The sequence below is a fragment of the Xenopus tropicalis genome, chromosome 2 (genome assembly GCF_000004195.4).
Source record: "Xenopus tropicalis strain Nigerian chromosome 2, UCB_Xtro_10.0, whole genome shotgun sequence".
NCBI classification, from domain to species: domain Eukaryota; kingdom Metazoa; phylum Chordata; class Amphibia; order Anura; family Pipidae; genus Xenopus; species Xenopus tropicalis.
Genome location: NC_030678.2, coordinates 113,802,241 through 113,827,567, shown reverse-complemented (window position 1 = coordinate 113,827,567; position 25,327 = coordinate 113,802,241). Strand labels below are relative to the sequence as shown.

Here is a 25,327-nt window from a genome sequence, read left to right as displayed (position 1 = left end):
GGAAACCCCATCTGGGAAAATCTATTAGTAAATGGCTGTTCTTCTTGTACTACTTTATTACATTTACACTGGATTTGCAGAGTTTGACTAATCAGGCCAGTGCCTCTACTGTGGTATTGATGTGTTTTAACAGCCGATACCTGGCATTGGTATTGACTTGGTATACAATGAACAGGGCTTTATATTGTCTCTCTGTGCTCCAACTAAATAAGGTTTCCAATAAAATAGACCTATGCTGAGTCATCATGACTGTATCTAATTACCACAGAGGAAAAAATATTCTTCATATTTTCCCATTCAGATTAAACATACCTAAATCATTTCATGACCACCTCATCTTTCCTATTTATGTATAAGCATTGCCTACTACATGTGAAGGCCTGATTAACCTGCTTTCCTTTACAAACTGTTTTTTCTTTTTTAACGTTTTATTGCTGATATATAGTACTATGCAAACATCTGAGCCATGCTATCTTGTCCTTGAAATCAATATACCGCTATACTTGACAAGTCTAACTGTTACTGGTTATTTCATTAAAATGTTTTCTAGCTGCACCTTAGTAAATTGCTAATTATCATCCTGTGCTGCCAAGTTAGAAACCTAATATGGACTACTAAGCAATACAGGGATTAGACCTGTGTGTGAGTTTGCTTTTTGGTGGTGCCAGTCTCGGCTCTAGCGTTAGTACATCTATGTTTTCATTGCAGTCTTACATAAATGAACATACATTTGTTTAAAAAATAAATTAAACTTTTTTTTTTTTTACTTTTTCTTACTTTTCCATTTTTTTTATTAGCTGGTGTAGTGTAAAGCCAACAATTGATAACAGACCATTGAGCATAAAATACACTATATAATATATAATGCACCTGGTGTAGCTTACCAAGGCACAAAACAGATGCAAACAAGGTGCACAAAAGAGCCCTGTATTTTGCACCTACTCATGCACAGCCTTCATATGGCCCTATGACACTGCATGCAACTGAAGGAGCCCAAGTGATTGGTAGTAATGAAAGAATCTGTCCTGACTACCACACAGATTTTTTGATGTGACTGCAACTTTTTTCTAACTCTGCAATTGTTTTGGCACAGTAGTTTGCAAAAAAATTAAAAAAAAATCGCCAAGGGTGAAATGAAGAATTTCACAGAGAATCCGTGCCTGGTAAAAAAAACATTTACTCATCACTAGTGAATGGCCATGCCCTGATTGTGTTATGCCCATAATGATGTAGATTTAATTTGTACACTATTTTTTAGATCCAGGATTTCCACTGAAAACTTTAGCGCATAGCTTGCTCTTAGCAGAGTATGAAAACAAGCTGTGGCACACGATTTTGCTAGAATTTTGGGAAATGAGCTGTATTGTGGGAAACAAATATTCTAAAAAGTTCCGTGCACATGGCTCATTAGCAAATGAGACCCTCTATGTACTGCTATTGTACTTTCATAGTAGTGTGTACATAATATTCCTGCAGTGGCACAATTCCCTTACAAGAAGCCAGCGGGTGCATAACTTGACTTTGACGGAAGCATATCTGCCAGGTAAAATCAGCTAGGAATGGGATTATAGAAGCATTGCGTTAGCAGGAACCATCTCCTAAAATTGTCTATGGCATGTGCTTTATGTATTCTCCTGAGCACAATTCAACTGGGAAATTTTAGAGCAAAGGTGGCTTTATTTAAAATACCTTTATTAAAGGTATTGACTCATTTGGTTTATTCCTAATACCAATAGTGCCTTTCATTTATCCATGGACCCATCAGTCATTCCCCTTTATTTTATTACACACATTATTAGTGGGAAATAAAGTTTATTCTCTTTGGTAATATATATTTTTTCTTTTGATGGTATTGCTTACACAAGTGCTTTTTTCCTTGGTTCAGTTATCATCCTTGTAAATATTAAAATATTATGTTTCTCCTTAAATCCATATATTTCTCAGGCCATTTTTAATCTTTCTCTTAAGCCCTGATGGTTTTGATTAGTTTCTATTATGTTTATTTCCCAGGGGTATGCTCTGACATGCAGTTATTTAACAAGATTTTGAAGATTACAGTTGTTTATCTTGAAAGAAATATAACCATTGAGACAGTTTTGAAAATGAGAAGTGGAATTGCATGTATAATTCTGTAGAGTCAGATATAAGGTCTAACGAAGGCACATTTTAAACAAAATGCAATTTTTTATGAATGCTGTTGATGTTTAGAGCATGAATTGAACAGGGAGTGAATGAGTTAAAGGATGTCAGGGTTAGGCCATGACACTAGGAAGGTCAGAATAGAAGATGATGGATTGTGGCTTTGTCACTGAGAGATTGAAAGGGAAATATGAATTAAGTAACTGCAGATATTAGTTCTATGTGGGACACAGCAGTGTATGGGGGTGTAGGAATAGCACCAATTCCTTAAAAAAAAAAGATTCTAAAACATGGGGCCAGACAGGTTTAAAGTACAACTTGATTTTTTGCTTTGGAAAGGATCAGGAATGGATTCACTAAAATAAAATTTAAACTTGTATGTGTCAGATTAAATACAGTCTGGTCACATTATTAAACAGAACTATGGAGAAATCATACACTTTACCTCTTAAAGTGCAGGAAAGTGTAAGCTCAAAAGGAGCACTCTAGGTGGGAGAATAAATAGACACCATTTGGAACATGGTTTAGCGACTATTCAGTTTAATTCTGACTTGAGGCAAAGAGGGGGAAGGAATGTCAGTGTAACCAGCAGCATAGCAAATGCTCAGCTTGGACTTTACAGAAGTCGCTCTATGTGCTCCCTTCCTACTTAGCTTTTGTTTGCAATGTTTTAGGACCCAGCAAATCTCTGTGTTCCTACATGAATCATTTCAACCATATCTCTTCTGGATCGACACCGGCATGCAGCAGGATCTTGCGATCTAAGAGAGGGTGCCTTTCCAACCTCTAGCTTAGGATGAGGGGGGTGGAGGAGGAATACAATATGCAGGCTAAGCACTGGGGAGGAGTGGTTAAAGATGAGTAAAACTTGGGACACCCTCTGTTCTGATCCGCAATACACAGCAGCACTGGGCAAGCATTCAGCACCCTGGATAGCAGGGATAACAGCTGCGATTCGGAGCCGGGGTCGCTCCTCAGCCGACTGAAAGCGCCGCACTTCTGCACAGTGGAACCGGCATGAAGCTAAAGCAGAAAAGAAAGGCGATCGCTTCGCCCCATCCAGCGCAGAGACTGGCGCACATTTCCCCGGGATTCTTTTAGAAGGTACATTATCAATGATGGCTAAGAGAGTAACTAGCCAGAAAGAGGATCTGATTGCGCCATGATTAGTTGGTTAAGGCCTGCTATGGATTCCACTTTGTTTATTACTTACATTTTGTGGGCAAATTGGAGTATTATCTCGCCTGTCGCACCGCATCACTGACAGTATCCTCCCGCCACGTCAGCAGCCGCAGAAGCTTCAGTAAAGGACTTGCCGGGACGGGGCCCATGTTGCGCTGGAAAGTTTCAGTTTGTCGCTCTCCGGCTCGGATGTGAGGGGTATAAGCTGAGCAGGAGGGAGGGTTCTGATGTCTCCTGCCAACACTCTGTGCCCTCTGTGCTTGCACTCTTATGTGCGTGGGATGCCCAGAATGCGGGGAGGACAGTTATTAGGGCTCATCTCTGTCCCTATCTTAATATCAATGGTGTGTTCTACCCAAAGGTAGGTTTTATCATTGGCAGCATGCGTCTGACTCTTTCTTCTTTACCTGCTTAATGTCTCACATGCTTCTCTACACTACTTTCATATTGTCATTTCTGTCCTTTCCATCTTGTGACTGCCTCCCTGCCTCACATGCCCTGCCATACTTGCCCATTAGTTTCATTCCTTTGCCCTGCCTGCCTCACATGCCCTGCCATACCTGCCCATTAGTTCCATTACTTCGCCCTGCCTGCCTCACATGCCCTGCCATACCTGCCCATTAGTTTCATTCCTTTGCCCTGCCTGCCTCACATGCCCTGCCATACCTGCCCATTAGTTTCATTCCTTTGCCCTGCCTGCCTCACATGCCCTGCCATACCTGCCCATTAGTTCCATTACTTCGCCGTGCCTGCCTCACATGCCCTGCCATACCTGCCCATTAGTTCCATTCCTTTGCCCTGCCTGCCTCACATGCCATGCCATACCTGCCCATTAGTTTCATTCCTTTGCCCTGCCTGCCTCAATACTTACACATTAGTTCCATTCCTTTGCCCTGCATGCCTCACATGCCATACCATACCTGCCCATTAGTTCCATTCCTTTGCCCTGCCTGCCTCACATGCCCTGCCATACCTGCCTATTAGTTTCATTCCTTTGCCCTGCCTGCCTCACATGCCCTGCCATACCTGCCCATTAGTTTCATTCCTTTGCCCTGCCTGCCTCACATTCCATGCCATACCTGCCCATTAGTTTCTTTCCTTTGCCCTGCCTGCCTCACATGCCCTGCCATACCTGCCCATTAGTTTCTTCCCTTTGCCCTGCCTGCCTCACATGACTGGCCGCGTTAAGCCCTTGCACTCCCTACCTCACATGCCTTTTGTACTCTGTCTGACCTGACACTACCTGACGCATAGTCGGCATTCAGCAAAGTAAAATTGTCCCCTGATTATTCTCATAAATATAAAGTTGTGCATCACGTTCATTTATTTTAGGTTTTACTTATTTTTGTGCAGTTGTGGCCATAGTCTGTTACCATTTTTCATAAAATAATTACATTTCTGATTGAATGCAGCAATACGTCTGTAAAGGTTATCAGTACTTAATAAATGCATAGAACTTAATTCAGTAATAAGCAGGTCTGGGACTGGGGAAGGCAGGCAAAGCAGAGGCCTGGGGATCTGTACTGCAGGTTTTCTTTGCACATTTGACAATTCAACAGCACTGCTTGTTCTTGTCTCTAACCAGGTACATACCCCATAATCCACCTGATAAAATACATTAAAGCAGACATTAACTTTTAAAGCATTTTTAATTTTCTCAACACATTCAATCACAACATGTTGACATTTTATTTTTAAATAATTTACCTTTAAAGTTTGTTTTGGATTCTGTTTTGCCTTAAAAGCTGTTTTTCCAGGCCCTGCTGAGTTCTGGGCAGTCATTGGCCCTCATGCAGGTAACACATTACATATTCTAGTCTGCTTTACCGACCTTACTGTCAGTTTATGTCTGTCTAGCCCCCTATCCCAAATACACGCATTCTGCTGCTCAGGGACCGTCATATTGCATAAATTAATGAATACTCAGGACTTTGAGGGTGGGGCTGCATTCCAAAGTATAATGGCTCAGTTATTTATACAGCGGCTCAGTAATTACTTATGTCTATACACAATCATCTAAGGAAAGCAATACAAAATTTCTTTGGCAGCACTGTATGTGTGGGAAGGTCATGGGTGGGCAGAGGGAAATTAAGATATTGACAGTAGGGCCACTGGAGCTGTTCATTTCCTCCTTGCAGTCTTGGTGAAGAGAATACTAAATCAAGATGAATTTAAAAAATGCCAGCAAAAATAGCATTATTGAGTCAAATGTTTTAAAAGATACTTTTTTAATAACAAGACTCTCAGGTTCCAAGCCATCACCATCATTTATAATTAATTTAAATCAAAAACTTTCACTGGGTGGGATCTTTAGCAATAAAACTCCCAGACAAATATAATGGAACAGTCCCGAGGTGGAGCCCAAACGCACTGCTTTTTTGTAATGTGTTGTATAAGGAAGAGGACGAGATATGTGTCTGGCTGTGGTAGGAAGCAAGTAGGGCATCATTATGGGGCTAAACATAGAGCATCAGAAAAAGTTGGAAAATGACACATGATGAGTACATTTGGTGGGTAAGGAAAATAAAATGACTGCTGGAGTAGAAAGGGTCAGAGAATCATGCACTTGGCAGAGGATGATTGGAAGAGACTGCCTTATGGGGAGATTGTCACTATAAGGAGTAATATCCTATGAAGAGATAGAAAATAAGTGACATGCTAAGAGAATAAATGGGGAGAAAAATGGTAGAAGAAATGAAGAAAGATGGCACATGGGGCAAGGAGGAATGAATATGAGTGTGGCATAAGATGGAAAGGAGAAGGGGGAAATGACATACCAGGAGAGAGGGGAAAGTTGGCACATGGGAAAAAGTGGATTAAAGTAGAAAATGTAGATAGAAAGTTCAAGGGGAGAAAAAAGACAGCCAGAGAGTAATGAAAAGTAGAAAAAAAGGACAAGATAAAATAAATAAAAAAGGTAAACATGAGAAAATATCACCTATAATCAGTAGAAAAGTGATGCTAAAGACTAAACTAGTTACCTCATAAGTGCCAAAAGATATTTTAATATGTTTTTTTCTAGCATAGGCTTAAAGCTTTGGGGTACAATTTGGGAGTTTTGTTTAGGTAACTAGAACACCTAGTTCCAGCTCTGGTAATAGAAATGTATCCTGTTTTAAGTACTAACATCTCAGTTCTCTCTGTTTGTTCCATAGTGTCAATGATCCTGGTAACATGTCCTTTGTGAAAGAAACAGTGGATAAGTTGTTGAAAGGTTATGACATTCGCCTAAGGCCAGATTTTGGAGGTAAATGTTATTATATTTTCATGCTCAATGTTCCACAACTTTATAGCAATGTGATAAAGCCAAAATTATCTGCCTGCAATATATATATATATATATATATATATATATTTAGAGGATGATTGACAATAATACTAAAATGACTGGAATCTCTTTTGTAGTACAGGTATAGGACCCATTATCCAGAATGTTCGGGACCTGGGGTTTTCCACATAAGGGGTCTTTCCGTAATTCTGATCTTCTACCTTAAGTTTTGGCTCCTATAAGGATTAATTATATCTTAGTTGGGATCAAGTACAGGTACTGTTTTATTATTACAGAGAAAAGGGAATCATTTAACCATTAAATAAACCCAATAGGGCTGTTCTGCCCCCAATAAGGGGTAATTATATCTTAGTTGGGATCAAGTACAAGGTACTGTTTAATTATTACAGAGAAAAAGAAAATCATTTTTAAAAATGTGAATTATTTGATAAAAATGGAGTCTATGGGAGATGGCCTTTGTAATTCGGAACTTTCTGGATAATGGGTTTCAGAAAAGGGGTCCGGTCCGGGATACCTGTACTTAAGTCATAAGTAGCCATAAGTATAGCTGGAGTTTCTAAATGAGCAAAGTATTTTATGTCTCCTTAACACCATGAATGTAAATAGTTTGACTTCAGCCTGTTATAGCTAATTTTGTGTAGGTTTCCCCAAATCAAGACTTAAACCTATCAGCTCATTGTCTAATTCCTTTTTAGGTTCTCCAGTTGCTGTTGGAATGAATATAGACATTGCTAGCATTGACATGGTTTCCGAAGTTAACATGGTAAGCCCAATATATGGTTTATGTTTACTGCGGGGTGAAGCTGCTGAGTTGCATTTATTTGTTTATATATTGGCTATGATTGGTTGCAGTGCCATTTACTGCTCAGGTTCATTTATTATATTTTTGATATATGATGTATTATAGGGTCTCGGCAAGGTGTTGGTTACCAGGTGAATTCCTTTTACGAGTGAAATTTTATGCATATTTCATCAAATTCTGTATAAATGTTATTCAAATCTTTGCATCTTAGTATGGCGATCCAGGTTAAACTGCTAGAAAACACTAATTTAATTAAAAGGAGTAAAATATCAGCTTTATAAAATTATCCTCTAGTGCTTAGTCACAGGGTAGTAAAACTACCATCCAAGCCATTGTAGGAGATGCTTGTTGATGTTGATAACTGTAAAAAAGTGCCCCAACCCCCTCCCTCCCCTCTGAATTCAGTTTCTGCGTAAGGCACTTTATCTCATTGTGTGTTTTGTGTGAAATATGATAGAATAATAATAATAGAATTGTACAGAATTTCTGCTGAAACTTTGCCTTTAAAATCAGCAGGTTCTAATTTCACAAAATGTTGAATTCCTTCCTGCGTTATGGCTTTTTAAATGATTCTACTACACAGAAAGGATATTCATTTGGCAGGTTTAAAAACAGCAACACATTTTAACTTTTGAGGTTATACTTATCTGTTCCAAAATCCATAATACAAAATGTGCTAGAGGGTTACTTCCATTGCTTTAATCAATGAATGTTGTTAATCTTCTTCTTTAACATAACCACAATATAGCAGTCTGTAAATATAAGATCATTGAATGCCATGTATTGTGCTATATATTGTATTTTTAACAGAGAGAAATAAACATGCGTGGGCATATTTATGAACAGGAGGGCAAGGTGCAACAATATAAAGTTTTTTTGCACTTTCCACCATGCTCACCCGCACCCTTATGGAATGTACACCTAGCAACCATAGGTGCAACTCTTTGTTCTTAGAATTTCCTGCGCAGCAGTACTCTATACAGAAACAGTCGGACATGCGTTATTCAGAGCCCGCAAGCCAAGACTGCTGAGGGACACAAGACAAGAATTAAGGACAGGACTCCCTTGTTCCTTCCAGTGATGTACTCTGTGCAGATAATACAGTATAATATAATCTTATATAATAATATATTAAACAATATAATATTATATTTACAATATGATTTATATGTGATATATTTATATGGGATATAAAACTGCAGAACAAGTAAAATAAATGCAGCAAAATCTTATGTGCACCTTAGCTGGGGTCAGAGCTGTGTCAGGAAAGATCACAAAAAAGTCACATAAAATCCCAATATATGTCTCTATCTAGGCTTAGAGGGCATTGCTCCTGGTGGCTCCATTGATTGTGGCTTTGTAAATATTTTTGTCAAGTGATTAATCAAAAATGTAAAAGTTCCTCCAATCTAATAGGTTCCTAAAGAATACTGGGATGTGCTCTTGTATAAAAAACTGAAGTACATTCTGAAGTATTATTTGCTTTGTTTTATGAGCAATTGGTAATGTGATTGTTGTCTTGTGCAAGTCAAGTACTATGGGGTTGTCTATCCTTTTATTTGCTGTTTAATCTTTTTATGTTATTGGCATCTATATATCTTTTAAGATATACATATTGCCTATATAAAATAAAAGATAATAATTTAAAATGTATATGTGTTGATGGGTACATATCTAAAATGTATTCAAATTACAGCAAATATGTTTTATGCTAGAAAATGCTGCTAATAGCATATACAGCATTATCATTTTTCTAAGTTACTTCTGGACTATCAGCATAAAAATTGATTGTGTTTTAATGGTTGGTAGAACTTAAATGATCTCTAAGGGTAAAATACAGTATATAGAATACCACATAAATAACTTTCATAGCTAGGGGAGTGATTAGTTTTTGCATTTTGTAGAAGCTTATAAGTCAGCTATTGAAGCTAACCCTACCAATACCAAGTGTATTAGGGGAATCTCCCAATCTGGAAAACTGTTTAATAACCCTAAAACCACATGGGGAAATCCTAAAGCTTAATGTTATACTCTATTCTTGATTATAATAAGATGTATATGGAAGATAAATACAATTTTAGTGAGCTTTACACAATTATTATTATTATTATTATTATTATTATTATTAATAACATATGTAGAATGACTTATATGTATATAAAGGCATAAGGGTGAGCAGTTCTTTGGTAAAGAACATCAGTAGTTAATTGTTGGAAATACAGTATCGCAGATAACTTATTTTTATATAAAGAGTATGTTAAAGCCCATTGACATTGAATTACATTTGAATAATGAAAGAATACTTGTTAGAGCAAGGCTATGACATACTTAAAACCTATTATTACATTGACTGGTAAATACTCAAGGGGTCATTTATTATGTGCCAAGCAGAGGTGCAAAGAGGTGCAAAGAGGTGCAAAAAAACCTAGGCAACCTGCCATGGTTTTTGCACTTAGCACTTTGGTTTTGCAAATTGCAGGGCAGTTCATTGCATTTTGGAGTGGAGAGGCATGGGTTCCCCCATGAATACAGTGCTGCCTGCATGTAGCAGAGTTGTATTTATAAGGGGTGGGAGGTGGTGCACAAAGTACCTAACCCCTAACTTGTGCATCTCTCAGGCGAGCAGGTTAAGGAGCTTCAGCACTAGGTGCAGAGTGCAGTCAGACCCAAATTTCTTCATGACCCCCTAAGAGTTTTTACTTACTATTTACTAACCTATTTAATAAGTGTTATTCCATTGCGATTTTTGAGTTTCTAACCATAAAATCCATGAATCAAAGAGATGCCAAAAAAGTCACCCATAACAATTCCTATTGCCCCTTCTGTTAGTCATGCTGTTAAGGAACTGTACGCAACTTTTATGCAAAGGGATTCTTTAAAAATCCAGCTATACATTTAACTTCAATTAATTGAGAATTTCAATGTAATTCAGTTTTATAGAAACAGAATAACAGTATGAGATGTTCAAGATTTTCATCAGTTTATCTGATGTTCTTTTGCTAAAAAATTGCAAAATTAACCATTATGAACATTTATTAGTGTCAAAACTTAGCGTGTTACATAAAGGTCTATGAATAAGCCTCATAACTCTAGCAAGCAAAATGCTGAAAATCACACTGTTATAATGCAACTGTTTAATCCTGGGAATATGGTTGGCTGCAGCATTTATTGGAATGTATATTATGATCCTGAAATGATAATTAGTTCAGAGCTAAAAGCATTAGTGTGGCATCAATGTTAAGGGAGATATATATGATATGTAACCTCGGGAACCATAGAAAACTCTTTCTTGCCACTTAGAAAGTGGAAACACTTCACAAAGATCTCATAAAAAATTAATTCATTTTGGAATACGGAAGTGGCTTATTGTTTCATTACATTGCTAGAAAGAAAATGTTTTCTGATTGACAAAAAATATATATTAATGTATGAAAACTATTTTTCAAAGAGAAAGCATGTGTCATCCAACAAACTTTAAAAATGGCTTACATTTTTTGACAGTCAGGAAATGCATTTATGTCATTGAAGCCATGTGGCGTAGTCATAATAATTATTGCTGCATTGCACCCTGGAGATCTAGGTTCAGTTTTATCCAGAGCACTAACTGCAAGGGCTTGGTTTATGTGGGTTTCCTCTGGGCATTCCACAATCCTCCACATTTCAAAAATATACAGGCAGATTCTTTGGCTCCTCTTAAAATGAACCATAGTGTGCATGAATGTGATAGGGACCTTAAATTGTAAGCTCTGTAGGAGAAAGGACACATGTGATTGATATATTATATAAATAAAAGAAAAAGATAATGCCGTTAAGATAGATATGCATCTTATGCATCATCTCCTCAAAACACGTGCTGTATATTGCTGCATGGAGGAATGCTTTTAGCAACTGCATGTGTGTGTAGTCTGCGAACCTCCAACTGGAGCTGAACTAAACCCCCAGTATTACTAGTTTCACACATTGTGGAAATATCAGTTTATGTCATTGAAGCCATGTAGCGTAGCCATAGTAATTATTGCTGCATTGCACACTGGAGATCTAGGTTCAGTTTCATCCAGAGCACCAACTGCAAGGGCTTGGTTTATGTGGGTTTCCTCTGGGTACTTCACCATCCTCCACATTTCAAAAATATACAGGCAGCTTAATTGACTCCTCTTAAAATGAACCATAGTGTGTATGAATGTGATAGGGACCTTAAACTGTAAGCTCTGTAGGAGAAAGGACACATGTGATATATATTATCTGTAAAGCTTTGTTGAATTTGTTGGCAGTATATAAATAAAGGAAAAAAATAATGCATTTCAGATAGATACGCATCTTATGCATCATCTCCTCAAAACACAGTTATCAGTGATCTCAAGTTTGCCACCAAATCAATCTGCCGCATGGAGGAATGCTTTTAGCAACTGCGTGTGTGTGTAGTCTGCGAACCTCCAACTGGAGCTGAACTAAAACCCCAGTATTACTAGTTCCACACATTGGGCAGAAAGGCTTGCAAGCAGCTGGTTATTATGATGAGCCTAACAGCAGTTTAATCACTCATGTAAACATTTGCCTTGCGGCATAATTTTGCACAGGGCAGATGGGGCTTCAGCTGACAACATTTTCAGATAGTGACAAACCACAGCTTGCATTGATGATTAGATCCTACATAATACAGAGCCATAGGGGTAAACTGAACACTCATTCAGCATAAGTGCAATGAATAGATCTTGTGCTGGACATACTTTTTGCCTAATGTCAAATTTTAGTTATTTTGGATGTTAAACAGGAAAACTGAAGCTACTTCTTGTTTGGTCCTTGCAAAGTAGATAATTAGATTACCATTATACAACCCTCTTCCCTCCCCCATTGTAGTGACAGTTTTGTTAGCAGAAGTCTATAAAGCAGGGGGATTATTTGTTTCTTTCAAGAAATAAAAAAATACATAGATTTCTTGTGTTTAAAACAATAGGCTATATGCTGTAATGCAAATATCATCTTAATTGGCATTTGAAGCAATATATGTGTGAAAGATTTTAAAATTAGGATTCTCATTGGTTTTTTTAAGAAAAGGTTCAAAATGATTCAAATATACCTGTAAGGCAATAGCTGATATATGGAAGTTCTCTTGGGACATATTAAGCTGATATCATATTTTTTTTTAACTGCATGTACTGTAATGTAAAGGTACTTTGATTTTTTTAATATCTGTCTACAGAGCTAAAAGTCCTGTTCCCTTCAGAGAAAAAAACTGATAGACAATGGTTTTACCAGTTCTAATGTTTATTTTTTGAAAATTGTGTGAAAATGGAAAGGTCACTTGAACTAAAACAAAAGTTTATCCAAAAATAATCCTTTTTGGGGTATGTATTAATGTACAAATAAAGTGTGCCTGAAATGGTGTGTTTGAAACTATTGGTTACTAAAGGGAGATATTCTCTAATATTTAGGGACATTTTTCTGGTCCTTAAAATTCAGAAATAGCAGATGATTCACTGAGAAGCACTGGCCCATGGCAGATGTCATATCTAGCAGTAGTCATACTTATTACTGAGGACTGTTACCTATCCATCTCTATTGACCTTTGCTGGCAGAATCCATTTTTTTCCTGTCTTCCCATTAAGCAAAAATAACATACAGATTCCTTCAATTAATTCTTGAAGAACTTGACTCTACGTCACCTCACATGTTCTCACTTAAAGCTCTTCTCTTACTGCTCCCTAGATTTCTCAATAATTAAATACTTCCTCAAAATGAACTCCTCCTTCTGAGTGGTTGTACATATCACCCTCACTTATAATCTAAACACTTATGGGACAAGCTCGTGCCATCACTGGAGGTACCACGGACAGAATTATCTTCTAAAGCAAGTCATGTTTCCCAGCCTATTCCCTAACTTCTTAGCAACCAGCATGGAGTGAGACTTTCGTAACCATAAATTACAGGTCACACCCACTCTTTAAGTTCAGTTTTATAGCCACACTTGCTAGCAGCGTTGCCCTTGCTTTTGTAAATTTTGTAGTAAATCTGCCTTGCTCTGTTTTATTTGGCATGTAGTTTCTATACGTATCAGAATGATTACTTGGGAGTAACATTTCACAAGACTATAAAAACAGGAAGTAGGCATCAATATTACCTGTATTACACGTATGTAATTACACATATGTATCACCATATTTAGTAAGAGCAGTGGGAGCTGGCATCTGTAGTTTACATGCAGTGAGATGAATAGTTAATTGGCTTCTTATGGGTATTGGTATCGGACCCCTTATCCGGAAACCCATTATCCAGAAAGTTCCGAATTACGGAAAGGTCATCTCCCATAGACTCCATTTTAATCAAATAATTCACATTTTTTAAAATGATTTCCTTTTCTCTGTAATAATAAAACTGTACCTTGTACTTGATCCCAACTAAGATATCATTAATCCTTACTGGAGCCAAAACAATCCTATTTGGTTTAATTACTGTTTAAATAATTTTTTCAATAGACTTAAGGTAGGAGATGTGAATTACAGAAAAACCCCTTATCCGGAAACCCCAGGTCCCAAGCATTCTGGATAACAGGTCCCATACCTGTACTGTCACTTTATACAGTGAGTTCAATGGATAAGCTACCTATTCCCTTAACTGCATAGTAAAAACAGTCAAAAACGATATCATTATAATGTTACACCAACCTTGAATGCACCAAAAGTACCATAGTTATTATATATTGGGATATCCGCATAGGAAAGCACATTGTATTCAGAAAGAGATCCAAGTGTCCACAAAAAAGTGAGCATAAGTTTGGCTTCATACTATGGGGCGCATTTATTAACACACATCACCGTTGATGTTGCCCATAACAACCAATCAGCAATTATATTTGAACAGTAATCTACAAGTTAGAAAACAAAAGAAAATATCTGATTGGTTGCTATGGGCAATATTGTCAGTGATGTTTGTCCCCAATGTTAATAAATATGCCCCTTAATGTGTAGTCTAAGAACAATGATACAGTGGACATTTTCTCTCTGTTGCTCTTCTTCCCTTCTTATTTTTGCATGATTATACTGTTTTTACATGAGGCACTTCACAGAAACAGCAAAGCAAAGGTTTTTTTTAGGCATTTAGCCTCTAGGGTAGTGTTTTTTCCTGCAGATTGGAAAATGACCTATGTGCCATTGCTCTAAGCAACCACTAGCTTGTCCTCATTCATGCAGCGTTACTTCATTGAGGTCTTCTTCCTTCATCACTTAAAACTTCCCTCCTGCTCCAGGTACCAGTTATTTAAATTAATTAAACCTAATATAAATGAATTCATTATCAGTTTGTGACATTCAACATCATAACTAAAATCTATTTTACAAAAAATTCCACTTTTAAATAATTTTATATATTGTTCTATATCATTGCATTAACTGCGCTAAAAGGGATTCTGTCATGATTTTTATGGGCTACTTTTTATTTCTAAATTACACTTGTTACATATCAAATAATTAACTCTATCATTTAAAATGTTGTTCTTAAACCAATTTTAGTTGTGATATTGGTGTGTTGGCGGCCATGTCAGTGCATTGTGCCTGAGTCTGAGCTTTCAGAAGGAGCCAGCGCTACACATTAGAACTGCTTTCAGGTAACCTATTGTTTCTCCTACTCCCATGTAACTGGGGGAGTTGGATTTCTTACTATTTAGTACTATTCTGATACCTACTGGGAACTGCTATCTTGCTACCTTCCCATTGTTCTGCTGATTGGCTGCTGGGGGAAAGGGGAGGAGGAATAACATCACTCCAACTTGCAGCTCAACAGTAAAGAGTGACTGAACTTTATCAGAGCACAGGTAACATGTCTATGGCACCATGGGAAGTGAAGAATATGACCAGCCTCATGTGAAATTTCAAAATGAAATTAAAAAAAAAATGTTCAGAATTCTGCTTGAGAAGCTCTGTTAAATGATGTGTTTTGAAAAAAACATGTTTCCCCATGACAATATTCCTTTAAGCATACATCTGTTGAAGTATAAAAACAATTAAAGCCAATATACTTTACAATGCCCCATGCAGTCAGGCATTTTTTGCACTTTGCCAACTGCGTGACGCATTCTTTGAATACCTGCAAGCCTTTGCTCTCTGTTTCTGCATTAAGCCACACTAAATTATAAAGGGGCAGGTGAGGGGAGGCAAGTAGGCACATAGGTGTCCTACCTTCTAACAGTCCCTAACCTGCACACCATGCCAAGATCAGGGCTGGGCTGAGTCTCCTGACATTACTCTTTGCAAAAAGAGATGAATTTTCAATTAGCGCTCCCTGCAGAAAGCAACAAGCCCTCAACATGCACATGCGCCCCTTCCCAGGCTTGTAAATGAGCCCTGTTATCTGAGAAACTTTCAGCACATCGTTTTAATTCAAGTAACAAGGCCACAAAGGCCCAGGTCTAGGGCGTCAGGACTCCCAGGTGCCTTTAAATTGGGTCCAAGGCACTGGGGAAGTGCAGGAGACCTGAGCAACAATTGCCATTGCTCCGTACCAGATAGGGAAAATTTGCACCTGTGCGCATAAGGGGGGGGGGGGTTATGCACTGAGATGGGGGCCTCGGGAAACCCAATATGCAAATCTGGCCTTCTCATTATTGCACCCTAGGCAGGTGCCTCTTCTGCCTACCCCTAGTTCCGGCCCTGTGAAAGTTTATATAATATGAATATAAATTCAGGTTCAAATTTAGCTTTCCTGCTGATGATTAGTTTAGTTCCCAGGATTTACAGTTCCAACAGGTTAGAGGCTTTGCAGAACAAATCTATATTTTTCCAACTTGTCAAAAGAAAGAAATCAATCTTTTTAATCAAATTTGAACATTTGTTTTGGCTATTATTAACATTGCAACTTAATACATTTTTATTTCTACCAAGGTGCTTAAGCCATTAATCGTTAGGAAACATTGCCTGCACTGGGCAGCTTCTGTTGTGCAGATGTTATTTTAGATTTTCTTGTTATTCTTGCATTTTTTATAGTAACGATATGAGCGTCTGAAGCAGCTGCTACTAAGTTCTGTAGTTGGGTTTTGTGATTGACACTTTGTGGCATAATCAGAGTAATTTTTTTAAGGCAGAACTGACAAAGGCTAATTTAGTGTAAAACCTTTTGCCGGAATAATTCGCTTTCTGTTCTGTTTAATTATCATTTATAAAGTTATGAACTGAACAGTAAGTTATACTTGAAAAAAAGGCAAATGAACTTTGCGGTGAATGTTAATTTCCACCCGTTTTGGTGCTGAAATTAGGTTTTTAGTTTGTTTTGCATTTTTGTTTATTGGCTTTCTCTGTCTTTTGACGTAACCTTTGACGAAATCTTAGCTCTCCAGTGACATTATATACAAAGAAATTAACTGCTGCATGCCTAATTAAAGGTATATTCTATATAATTCCTTAATAAAATCTTCATAAAATATAACTGTAACAGATGATCATTTAAGTGCATGTTGAAGATTGCACTGATTTCTACAGTTTGCATTGAATTGATAATTAGCAATGCAACTCATGTGGTTTGCTTTCTGTCACAAAGTAGCAGCCTAAATTCCTGTATAAATGGGCTTAAGATAGGGTTGCCTCCGTTTCCTGCAAAGTATAGCCTAAGGGGCATATATATTATGCTGTGTAAAGAACGGCGAGAAAATTCACCACACATCGCCAGAATTTGCTGTGCTAAAGACGGCGTATTTTTTATGCGTTTTTCTCCCACCAGAACTTGATCTTCTCCATTTATTTTACACAGCTTTTTACACCGTTTTTTCAGGAATCTATTTTACACAACTTAATAAATATGCCACTAAGAGTAAAGGGTACTGAACTGCATTGTCAAGAGGATTTAGTGAATATAGTGGGACAGTGTCAGACTGGGACCCCAGCGGCCCACCAGAAAACCTTAGACCATGGGCCCACCCTCTAAACAATTTTTCCTCCTTTCCTAACTCAACATCTTTATTCTCCAAATCTCTTTTATTTACATGCTAGCATCTATCCTTCCATTCATTTCTCCTCTTTGTTCCCATTCAGAAATGACCATGAAGTAGGACAAATGGTTGGGAGCAGGAGGGCCCTCTGACCCCTGGGCCCACCGGGAGTTTTCCTGGTATCCAGGTGGGCCAGTCCAACACTGTAGTGGGAGGAAAAAGGGCAGGGCGGGGTGAGGGGGTGGATTGGAGGCAGGCCAATTTGACTAGCTACTACAAATTTACCGGTAAGTACATTGACGATACATTTTTAATAACAGCCCCGGCCTTGGCTGGTATCTTATCAGCTAGGCCAGTGAATCACCAGCCACCAGCCTGAAGATAGGAAATGCACTGCACAAATGGTGGATGTCATATAGCAATTATATGTCATATAATAGCTACAGTTGCAATTATGACACACAGTGCAAATGTTTCATAACACAACCAATGGCAACGTATTTTCATCCCTGGTAACTTGTTTGAAGTCTTTACAGCACAAGTGGATATGTTTTCATTTTTACATAACGTTTTTATTGTTTCCTTCTACCTTGGCTTCACATCTATCCACTGACTGCTTGATACATCACCTGCTGATTTATCTGAGATGATCAGCTGATGTTCCTTTCTGCCAGTCTGTTAGGCTAGTTACAAAATATGGTATATAAAGACAGCTCATTATTAGAGTTGGCAGCTGCTGTCCTTCAAGCCCATGATTTTTCCAACAGGTTTTTGGTTTGCCTCTAGATGCTAGGAATGGAAGGTCACACTTTATAATTTCTGCTCTGTATATGGTCTCAACATATCTAAATGGATTTGTTGGAACCATGGTTTCCACTGAGATGGACTTGCAAACACTGCAAGAGATGGACTATTCTATAGGTTGCCACTGTTGACTAGTCCTGCATATCACATCATCTCCAGGAATTGTATTTCAGGTTAACAGGATGCAATTTTGCTATCAGCTGTTAACTAATATAGGTATTTGTTGTCACTGCTGTAGCATGTTGTATTTTTTTGTTTCGGTTTTACCCAAATAAGGGGTTGGGGGATGCTGTTGCCTAGTGAGGTTATTGTGCTGTATCTTTACATATATTGTGAGCCCATCAAACCACAAGACAATTTTAACTGAAAAATACTGTGCCAGTTTATGTTTATACTGCATAGTTCTGTTTTTGGGTTGTCTTAAAAATTTTTTCAAGGAAAAATATACCCTTCTCCCCCCCCCCCCAATAATACAGGTTTCTTTAAAAATATATTGCATAAAACAGCTTATTTGTAGGGAGGGAGCACACAGACCATCATAATTGTGCCTTACGGAAAAGATGTATAAAGGCAATATTTACTGATGTAAATTTAAATGTGTTATGATTTTTTATTAGTCCACTTAATATAAACTGTTGGTTAAGTATTCATTCTGGGGTTATAGTTTTCCTAAGGGTAAAATCCCTAATCCCTAAGGGGATTGTTTACTTTGAATATTTACTTAGATATAATAATACTATATAATAATATACTTCTTAAGGACTGGAGCCCAAAACTGCACTGCATACTCAAGGTGAGGCCTTACCAGGGACCTATAAAGAGGCGAAATTATGTTCTCATCCCTTGAGTCAATGCTTTATTTTATACAAGACAGCACTTTATTTGCTTTAGTAGTCACAGAATGACACTGCCTGGAATTAGACAACTTGTTATCTACAAAAACCCCTAGATCCTTCTCCATTAAGGATACCCCCAACAAACTACCATTCAGTAGATAATATTATTATTTCTTTGTCAACATTGAACCTCATCTTCCAGTTTGCTGCCCAGTTTTCCAATTTTGTCAAAACGTATGGTATACTTTGTCACTGAGAAAAAGTGATCTATTGCGTCAAATACATTTAGCATGATAGACATTAGTGGAAATGCATCATTATTAAAAAATATTGTGTAACTTAATTTTGCCAGCCTACGGACGTAATAGGCGACAAAAAATAAATTAGCTGGTGAAAAATTCATCAGGACCTTTCATTTTAATTAAATTGAGGTCCCCTAAGTATGTATAAATTTACTTAGATAGAAATAATTGTTTGAGGGGGTAATTCCCTGGATATTCAACAATGCACCACGGCATTATACGCCAAACAATCCTCTAGAACAAGAAAAGAAGCATAATATTTTAACCTTTTAAACTTTGATGGATGATTCACTAGACTGTGGCAATGTAATTAATGAATTCTTAGTATGCCAGAGCGAGAGAAATGCCATGCAACTGCCACCCTTTTGTCTTTTGTCCTGCTGTTATCTTCAGGGATAAAACAGGCGTGAGTAAACCCCAAAAAAGCAGCAAATCAGAACACTTTTTTTAGTTCACTGTGCTGTCTTCTTATAATTATTAATATCAGTATTTAAAAACAGAGTCAGGTTACATCTGTGCAGTATTTTTTATCTATCTCTGAATTAATAATAAAAAGGATGTAAAGGATTTATCTATGCACATAACCAAACTCTTATAATAATTAATATAAATTAACATTATTAATATATGTTTTGCACAATGCTATAGTCATTAGAATACGTTTATGAGAGAAAGGAAAGTAGTGGTGTTGCAATAGGTTTGGTCTTGTTATACATACATTTCAGGAAGTGCCACAAATTATATTGTTCTCTAAGTTAAATTGAATAAATTGGAAACTCAATAGTTTCCAATAGTCTAAAGTTCTATTTAGTATAAACAAGTTTCTAGGCTTCTAGGTCTCAAAATGCTTTTATCTGCTGTATCTAGTCTAATAACCTGCAAGTGGGTTTTGAAAATATTTCGAACTATAGTTTTCTTATCTTTGAGGGTTAATTTAGACGATTTGGGTTACTAAGCTGGCCAGTCTCAGATGTGGGCTGTATATGGCCAAAATGGTCAGGTGAGAGACTGCAGATGAACCCTATGGGGCCGATTCACTAAAGGTCGTTTAACACATAGTTTTTTGCGTCCTGATTCATCAATGTCATTTTGCATGTGTTACTAGTCATATCGCATACGCAAAATACACATTATTGCAAAGCGTTATTTGCATCGCATTGCGGCAATTATCGAATAGAAATAATGCTAACGCATAATTCAAAAACACATATGAAGCGTTAAACGTGTGAAATATCGCAGTAATCTGTGGTAATATTAACACCGACTTGGAGTAGGCGGTATTTAAAAAACATTGCGGTTCATGAGCCTTTGGCAAGACAAGATGGAGTTTTCAGTTGGATTTTTGTTTGCTTGTGAAGAAGAGGATCAAGTACGTGATAATCCTAGGGGCAGATTTATCAAATCACGAATCGGATAAATTTGGATTGGATACGAAAATTTCTGAAGATCGCAAATATCACAAAAATGCTTATGAAAAAATCGTATTAGTCACGATAATATCGTATTGGCGATCCGAAAGTCACAAAATTTTCATAACAAACAATTGTAAACAGCGGGAAAACCTTTCCAATTTTTCCGTGCAATTGTACGAAAAAGTCACGCAAGCATAAGAAAAAGTTGCGCGGGTGTATGAAAAATTTGCGTGGGAGTCGCGCAAGCGACAAAACATTCGGTGCAAATACGCTCCGAGCATTCGTGCATTTGTAAATGTGCCCCCTAGAGTTATGCATCCTAGAGTTTTCAGGGAAACGGTAATTTCCGAAATTCTAGTTTTCAGAAAGTAATGGTTACGTGCGTAATAGCGTGCGCTAATATTGTGTGCTATGAAACAACGCATAAATATAACGCAGGGTTTAAAATATTGCTTAAAAATATGTCATTGCCAGATAAATAACAACAATAACATCGCTTCTTAATTCAGACAAATGTCCTTTTAGTGAATCAATCGTTAATTCACAAAATATAAGAAGTGATAATATTTTTAACTCATGCTATAAATGTCACTCGTTGTTTCGGACTTTAGTGAATCAGCCCCTATGTCCATACCTCCCAACTGTCCCGCTTTCCGCGTGGTCAAAAAATTGCCGCGCTGCGCGCGCCGAATCTTTTTGTCCCTCTTTCCATTTTTCAAATGTTGGGAGGTATGCCTATGTATAGTGATAAGTGAAATTCTTAGCCATACATCAATTGCAGCAAAATGTGCCATAGGTCATTTTTTTTTACAAAACTGCTATAAAATTTTGAATTGTGCAAGAGTTTCCCAACTCCCCACCCCTGCAAACTTGGCAGATATTAGTCTGTTATAAAGTGCCATTTGTGTTCATACAGGTTCTAAATGTTAGCATAGAATTTGCAGTAAATTAGCTTTTCAGTTGATACAGAAGTTGATATATTTGAGCAGAAAGGAATGACGGTTTTGGGAAGGTATTCTTTTTTTATAAATGTTTAGTATGAAAAGTTGTCTTTTTAGTGCCCATTTAGAAAAAATATAAATATTGAAATGTAGAAAGTTTAGAGATGAGCCTGAAACTGCATATGTTAAACCAATAAATGGTTTCATTACAGCAGACATATGCCCTGTTTAGGTATATATACACTAGAGATAATGCTCCTTTTAAAAGCAAATCTGGGAGCCTATTAGCTAATTGTTTTTACTGTGAAAAAGAATCATCCCTTGTAATTATATAGGAGATTTCCATCTCAGCCTTACTATTTACCAGCCAGAGAAGTGAAATTGTTTTGAAAAATAGACAATAAGGATTCTGTTTACTAATACGTGTGATAATAACCTGTGCTAGAAATTACACCAGAAAAATCACCAGAGCCAGATTATTAAACTAACCTTTCCTAAATTCCAGGTCTTTTTGCACACATACAGTATGTGTTTTAGGCTATTATCACATCCTAGCTATGCAAGCCACACACATTTACTAGAATCTAGCAGATTGTCACCTAGCCACTCAAGAAAATAATTGATAACTGGTCATTAATTGTCCATAAATATTTTGATAATACATTACTAAATGGTTCATAATTACTTCAATACACTTTACTCATCATTCGACTGTCCATTAGTGTCTATTAAAAGCAGTTTAATAAAGTAGACAAAAACGTCTGCAAAATTGCTACAAAAAAACATATCTACCGCACCATAGTTGGCTAAGTGAAATTCTGAGCGCCATCAGCATTTTCCCCACAATTGAGTGTTTTTTCCCCCATGTTTCCAGTGTAAATTGCGGTCCCCAGGGAAGATGTTGCAGATGCAAGAAAATTGACACAATTGTGCTTGCACATTGATGTGAATCAGATGCAGTTGCACTGAACATTTTCAGCCTGGGTGGAATCATTAACGTGAGAGTGTGCACCCCATTCTTTCAGTACATTTGATGCGTCGATTGACTGAGGTCACTTTGGGATCCCTGGAGCTATTGCATGGTTCAGAGGTGAGTGCAGCATCAGTGTTACCACAGTGACCTGTGCCAGTATGCAACAGCACTCCATTTGTAACTGGAGGCAGTTGCCAGTTATTGCAAGGCAATAAACATTTAGATTGTATTAATCTGGCTTTAATGAGAAATGATTTATAGAACATTTTAACAAAGTTTAGTCATAATGAGTTATAAAACATACCATAAACACAAAATAAAAGCTTCTAGTAATTACACTTCTAAACCATGCATTTACACAGAATGGCTGCTCTGCTTTGTTTTTTGTTTTGTTTTTTTATTAAGGAAGTTGTTTTAACCAGTTGGACTCTGTTGCCTACATCAGGACTAAGTAGTAATAACAAAAATAGAAATTGTGACATTTGACTCTAATGGACATGTGTCTTTTTTAACTTCATTAACTGTGCAATGTGTTGCTTCTTTTATTGAACAAACTGCATAAATGTCTGTCTTATCTGTACAGACTGAACATGATTAGGTGTATAACGAGGTTGAGCATACTCATAAAATGAGCGTTTCTCATAATGTAACTACGTAATCATTTCTTTTTGCTCTATAATGAATATGATGTGTTGGCAATGCAGACTGTCTATACATATGTAATGGGAGCTGGTGCTGTATAATAGTGATTGCTGCATGTTTTCAATGAGCATAATTGGCTGTAAATTGATTCTTACCGTATGTTCATAATAAGCAAATACGGTAAATCAATATAATGGCATAGTATGTCTGTATAAATTGGTGAATAACCTATATTTTTCATTTAGGTGGTTATGGTAAACAAAACAATAATAATATACATATACTATATGTATATACGTGTATACTACATTTTATTTTGATTGAAAAGCTGTACAGGTATAGGACCCATTATCCAGAATGCTCGGGACCAAGGGTATTCCGGATAAGGGGTCTTTCCGTAATTTGGATCTCAATACCTTAAGTCTACTAAAAAATCAATAAAACATTAATTAAACCAAATAGGATTGTTTTGCATCCAATAAGGATTAATTATATCTTAGTTGGAATCAATTACAAGGTTCTGTTTTATTTCTACATAGAAAAAGGAAATCAGTTTTAAAATTCTGAATTATTTGATTAAAATGGAGTCTATGGGAGACGGGCATTCCGTAATTCGGAGCTTTCTGGATAACGGGTTTCCGGATAAGGGGTCCGATACCTGTATTATTCTTGTTTTGGGGAGAGGAGTAAGCTTGGCACAAGTATAGCTATCTTAAAACACAGCAGGTAGATTTTTTTTGCTACATTCTACTGACATAGACACTCCCAGGTCAGAGTGAATGAAACCAATTTGCCTTAGTTTTATTACTTAGGATAGGGATCCCCAACCTTTCTTACCTATGAGCCACATTCAAATATAGAAAGAGTAGGGGGCAACACAAGCATGGAAAATGTTTCTGCAGGTGCCAAATAAGGGCTGTGATTGGTTATTTAGTAGCCCCTATGTGGACTATACAAATCTTGCCATACATAACCTGCTTTGTTGTAGAAAAAAACATGTTATAAAAAAGCAATTGATGACAAAAAAGGGCAAGTCAGATGATTGCATTTTCAAACAGTGATTACTTATAACCCAAGCAATGAAGCATAATAAATCTGCGTATGGTTAGACACTGTGTAAAAACAGATGGAGGTATAACTTTTTAATTATGGTTTCATGGTGTCAAAGGCAAGTAAGGGTTGTCTTTTTAGTTAGACAGTGTATGGTATTATAGTGCATACTGATGTTAGTTGAAATGTTGTGCAGTAATTTGCTTTTTTCCATGGCATTACAAAATAAGAGTCGTGGAGTCATACACTCTTGATTTCAAAAATGTAATGTCAGCTTTAGATATCATACACTTAGCTCCTGTAATTGTATAGATGAGCCACTAAGCACTATGCAGTTAATTTCAAATCATTGGTTAGGGATAATTCCAGCTCCATTGGCAGATTTCCTTAGGAACCCTGTGGCAGAGGCTGTAGGGATTTTTTTTTTTTAAAAATTAAAAGAAAAATCTTATATGTAGGCACATGATGGCCGCCCCCCAAAAGTGCCGCCCAAGGCACAGGCCCTCGGTGCCTATATATAAATACAGCCCTTAAAAGTTACTACATCAAAATTTAAGTTATTACAAGGTAGTTTTTTTGCAGATTCTTTTCATTTTTATGTTGCTGATTTATGTGACATGGACATACTGAACCTGTCCTCTAAGACTATAGTGCTGGCAGTCAGTTTTCTGTATTAAACAACTTTACTCACAATGCAGTCCTCTTACCAGTTTAATGATGATCCCTTTCTAGTATGACTCAGCACTGTCTTGCATTTATAGTTTGATTGATACAATCCTAAGTGCAATACTCTTGCGAGCCTTTGAACTATTACTTTGCCAAGAAATCATAGCATATTGTTGAAAGCACTGCATTTTTATGAGTAGCTGTGATAATGTTAGTAATTAATCTCCTTCCTTTACAGTTTGCCAATTTCTCTAGAAGTGTATGTATTTGTACTCTTATATATTATCAGCTGTAGATATGATATTAATAAATATAGCAATATATTATTGATGAGATGTGACAGCTCTGGTTCATCAGATATTTCTTTAATAACACA

At 37.0% G+C, this 25,327-nt stretch overlaps 1 protein-coding gene across 1 annotated transcript in view; it reads left to right on the top strand.

Moving 5' to 3' along the window:
• Positions 1-3,180: 3,180 nt before the first annotated feature.
• The window catches only part of gabrb3 (gamma-aminobutyric acid (GABA) A receptor, beta 3), a 106,099-nt gene continuing 83,952 nt past the window's right edge, over positions 3,181-25,327 (top strand). The window contains 3 exon segments of the mRNA NM_001102694.1: positions 3,181-3,682; positions 6,477-6,568; positions 7,306-7,373. Coding sequence (NP_001096164.1) covers positions 3,603-3,682; positions 6,477-6,568; positions 7,306-7,373 — 240 coding nt within the window. The 5' untranslated portion in view covers positions 3,181-3,602.